This window comes from Perca flavescens, chromosome 23 (assembly GCF_004354835.1).
Source record: "Perca flavescens isolate YP-PL-M2 chromosome 23, PFLA_1.0, whole genome shotgun sequence".
NCBI classification, from domain to species: domain Eukaryota; kingdom Metazoa; phylum Chordata; class Actinopteri; order Perciformes; family Percidae; genus Perca; species Perca flavescens.
The window spans coordinates 1292466-1297465 of record NC_041353.1 but is presented as its reverse complement, the minus strand read 5'-3'; the positions used below and the strand labels follow the sequence as shown (position 1 = coordinate 1297465).

General features: G+C 35.6%; 2 protein-coding genes across 2 annotated transcripts in view; both read left to right on the top strand.

The window, feature by feature from the left end:
* Positions 1–1034, top strand: part of crebl2 (cAMP responsive element binding protein-like 2) — a 3128-nt gene extending 2094 nt beyond the window's left edge. Inside the window, exon 3 of the mRNA XM_028571242.1 lies at positions 866–1034. Coding sequence (XP_028427043.1) covers positions 866–1015 — 150 coding nt within the window. The 3' untranslated portion in view covers positions 1016–1034. The remainder of the gene's footprint in view (positions 1–865) is intronic.
* LOC114550445 (NLR family CARD domain-containing protein 3-like) overlaps positions 1–5000 on the top strand; it is a 689968-nt gene that overhangs the window by 212040 nt on the left and 472928 nt on the right. The window lies entirely within an intron of this gene.

Below are 5000 nucleotides of genomic sequence, written 5' to 3'. Positions count from 1 at the left end.
CAAGCTGGACACTTCATACTTTACACTGTAGCAAAGTGTCATTTCTTCAGTGTTGTCCCATTAAAAGATATAATGAAATATTTCCTAAAATGTGAGGGGTGTACTCACTTTGGTGAGATACTGTTTTTACCGTTTTGTGCTCCTTTTTTTTTTTTTTTTTTTTTTTTTTTAGATAAACTTTTTATTGTTTTATATTTTTGAACATACAGAACAGACAAATACAATTGAACAAGGTGCTCCTTTTTTAAATATATATAAATATCTTTCGGTTCAGGCACTGTTTTAAAAGTATCGTATCATGTTGATAAGAGCATTAAAATGAAAAATAAAAAAATAATGGGACAAAAAGAAATCAAGGGAAATTTAAAATAGATAAAAATGTGCGATTAATTGCGAGTTAACTCTGACATTAATGCGAATAATCGCGCTTAAATATTTTAATCCTTTGACAGAACTAATTATTATTATTATTATTATTGTTATTAGGGCTGCCACCACTTAGTCAACTAATCGGTCGTTTTGGTCTTAGTCGACTAAGATTTGTTTAGTCCATTAGTCATTTTTTATGCTTATTCATGCTTAATTACTTATTTCCAAGAAACTTCTGAGCACATTTATGGTAAACACAAGATTTAAAGTGGTGCTTTTTGCAGGATTAATTGTGGAGAAACTCAGTTTTACAGATGGTTAATTAACTACATTTATATTGTGCTTTTCTAGTCTTAACCACCTCTCAAAGAGCACAGCTCTGTCAATTAAATCAACTAATCGATTAGTCGACTAAATCCTATAAGTGTTAGTGGACTAAGAACTTCTTTAGTCGAGGACAGCCCTAATTGTTGTTATTTCCCTGTGTGGTGTGCAGTACAAGCAGTGGTGTTCGGCCATGGATCAGGGGAAGATCCCGTCGGAGATCAAAGCTCTGCTGACCGGAGACGAGCAGAAGTTGCCCCAGGGCAGCAGCGCCGGCACCAAGACGTCCAAGAAGAACAACATCAGCAGCAGCAGCGCTTAACCTCCCCCCTGCCCCCCCCCCGCCCCCCAAACAGAGACTGACCCTACCAAACAATCCTCTCCACACCCTGCATGTAGTCAACCTCCCCCAGCTGTTAGCATAGCTAATCTTTGTCTCCCAGACGCACACGGAGCTGCGTGTATGTAAGTAATCTCTGAAGATTTTATTTAGATGCTTTCAGACCAGAGCGAGCTCTAAAATAACACAAATATTTCAGCTCTCCGTCCTTCATCAGAGACTGTTTCTGATTTTGTAATATTTAGTCCATCAATCGGTCCAAAATACCGTAAAATACTCACTCATAAAACAACTTTAGCGTCAGCTTTTTTCAGAGTTTGTATAAACCCATAATGTGTCTTCAGGCCTGAGAGGGTTTAGAGAGGAACTCTGCTTCACTGGATCACTTTTAATCTTATTTTATAAACTAGTTTAAACTATATATATATATATATATATATATATATATATATATATATATATATATAAAAAAATATATAAGAAAGGGTGTGTTTATGTCATCTTTTGACATACTATACTATGACTTTTGGACATATTATACTATGACTTTTGGACATACTATACTATGACTTTTGGACATATTATACTATGACTTTTGGACATACTGTACTATGACTTTTGGACATATACTATGACTTTTGGACATATACTATGACTTTTGGACATACTATACTATGACTTTTGAAAATACTATACTATGACTTTTGGACATATACTATGACTTTTGGACATACTGTACTATGACTTTTGGACATATACTATGACTTTTGGACATACTATACTATGACTTTTGAAAATACTATACTATGACTTTTGGACATACTATACTATGACTTATGGACATACTATACTATGACTTTTGGACATATTATACTATGACTTTTGGACATACTATACTATGACTTTTGGACATATTATACTATGACTTTTGGACATACTGTACTATGACTTTTGGACATATACTATGACTTTTGGACATACTATACTATGACTTTTGGACATACTATACTATGACTTTTGAAAATACTATACTATGACTTTTGGACATACTATACTATGACTTTTGGACATATTATACTAAGACTTTTGGACATTACACTATGACTTATGGACATACTATACTATGACTTTTGGACATACTATACTATGACTTTTGGACATATTATACTAAGACTTTTGGACATACTGTACTATGATGTTTTGTGTTAATAAATGTGAATAGAAAAGGGTTAAAGAAAGGTGTGTTAACGTCAGCTGTATATTTTTAAAATGAGTTTTAAAGACAGAATTAGCCATTTTGTGTATATATATAAAATGTATTCTTCTTTTTTATTATTATAACTGTCTTCTAAGTCTGTCTACAGGGAACTTTAAAACCATCACTGCTGTTCACAAAGAGTTCCTGTTTCCTTTCTGAGACCAAATGTGAAATCTGCCAAAATATCTTCAGGTCGAGTTCCTCGTCTCATTTTGAATGTCGAGACGGTGTCTTTAGAGAGGTTTAACTCTAACCCACCAGAGAAACTGTTACTCTAAGTTACTGTAAGTTTTAATTTCAAGTTCAGCCAAAAACCTTTTTCATATGCTGCTTTCGGCTGAACTTTGAATGATCTTTTGTATCCTGATCTAAAGACTTTCCTGCCCTCAAAACGGCCTAAAAAAAAAAGAGTCAAAGTTTAAATGTACGTACAGCATAGTGTCTGTCTTACGTACGAGGTAAACTTATCTTTAATTTATATAACCTAAAACCTTTCAAGGCTCTACGGTATTCTACGCTGCTTTCAGAAAAGTTTATACAGTTTTCAATAATTCATATTTTTATTTCTGAGACCAAATGTGAAATCTACAAAAAAATATCTTCAAGTCTAAAAAAGGCATTTCCACTATTTTTCGACACTTTTTCACTTGTGTTGCTATGTTAGAAGTTTCTTTTGCCGTTTTTGTCACATTTCGCCGATTTAGGGGAAAAAGTCGTAATATTTTGTCAATTTCCTCACGCTTTTTTAGTTTTTCCCGACATTGTTGCGACATGTTTTCATTTTTGTCACCTTTTGCCGAGATCTCTGAACGATCTTACAGAAAACAAACGGTGAAATATAGTCTGTGTCTCATTCTGCATCCTTCCATCAGTCCCTTGCTAATGGTCACTGACTACTTCCTGCTGTAGTCCCACTATCGATGGTTGGTGTCGTCCCAAAATGAACACTTATGTTAAAACGTTTACCGGAAATGAGGAGCGGCCGGCTCGGCTCGCCTCATCTCAAAATCGGACGAAAATCTATTAAACTGACCTTTTGTTGATCAAAAAAACAGATTCACCAACTGCACGGCCTATTTTTTACTTAAAATGTTTAGTAGGATTTGTAATTTTCGCGTCCTGGACCCCCCAGATATAAAGGGTCTCCGCCAATGTTAAAACAAAACCTACACCCTTGACAAATTTGGCATTTATTGTGATTTTAATAAGTCACATGATTGATGGATTGATTGACTGGATATAAAAAGTAGGGCTGTGCTCAATTAAAGAAATTCTTAGTCAACTAACACTCATTCAACCGTACCGACTAATCGATTGGTTGATTTAACCGACAGATCTGTAAATCTCAGTTGCTCCGCAAAGAGTCGTGCAAAAGGATGCATATATTGAATAAGATAATAGCCTCCTTTTGCATATTTAAACACAACATTTCAGAAAACGTGTAATACAAGAAATAACTGCCTTAATGAAAGTAATCAAAGTTGGTTTCAAGGTGATATCTGTTAGGTCAAATGTCAACCCTTAATTATATGTTTACCAGAGATGTGCTCGTACGTTTCTTGGAAATAAGTCATTCAGCATGAAAACAGCATCAGACATGACTAATGGACTAAAGAGATCTAAGTTGACTAAGACCAAAACCACCGATTAGTCCACTAATCCACTAGTAAAAGCCCTGATGGAGGCAGAGAGCTGAATACATCCCATTGTGTTGTTAAACGTGTCTTGCCTTTCTTCTAAAAAATCCCCTGGTTTATATTTTAAATGTGACTAATTATGTCTGCAGGTGTTCCCCTCTCCCTCCCCTCTAAACAGTGAGATGGCCGTCCTGCCGTAGCGTTAGAACGGACACGAGAGGAACCTAAAAATGTACAGTGATGTTGAAGTGTGCTGGATATATTTTTGTATTTGTATTTTCTATATCTGGGCTCGGAGGAAAGTTATAATTCTTCTGTGTTATTGAGAGTTAAATGATTGTGATGATAAGTTATAGATGAACGATGAGTGAGGTCATTAATCACCCTTCACATCCGTTTGTTGTTTTCTTTCAATCTTTTGCAAACGTCACCTTAAAGGGTAACTTTTTTGTATTTGTTTTTTCAACCTGGAGCCTATTTTTCCGTGTTTTTTGTGTATGGGAACAACTATCTGTGTCTGAGGACATTATGGGATGGATCGCTATAGAGATACAGCTTGTTAGGATAGAGTAAGATCCTTTTAGTTTAACATGATCCATCCAACCATCACCAAACTCCACCAGACTCCATGTAAATAATCAGGACTTTTAGTGTATATAGAGCCAGCATATCTCCACCAGACTCCATGTAAATAATCAGGACTTTTAGCGTGTATAGAGCCAGCATATCTCCACATGTAAATGGGTGAATTAAGGGTTTATTTCAACCAAACCAGAGTGGTGATTGTTGGAACAGTGGAAAGATGAACCAAGACGGCTTTTGGTAGTTTTATTTAGTTTCTGTCCACTTTGAATGAAGTGTGTTTTTTACGATGATAAAAGTCCTGATTATTTACATGGAGTCTGGTAGAGTTTGGTGATGGGGATTTCGGGGCTGTTTCATGTTAAACTAAACACACGCACTTCACGCACTTCACACACTTCACTTCACACACTTCACACACTTCACACACTTCACACACTTCACACACTTCACACACTTCACACACTTCACACACACAATTGACAGCTTC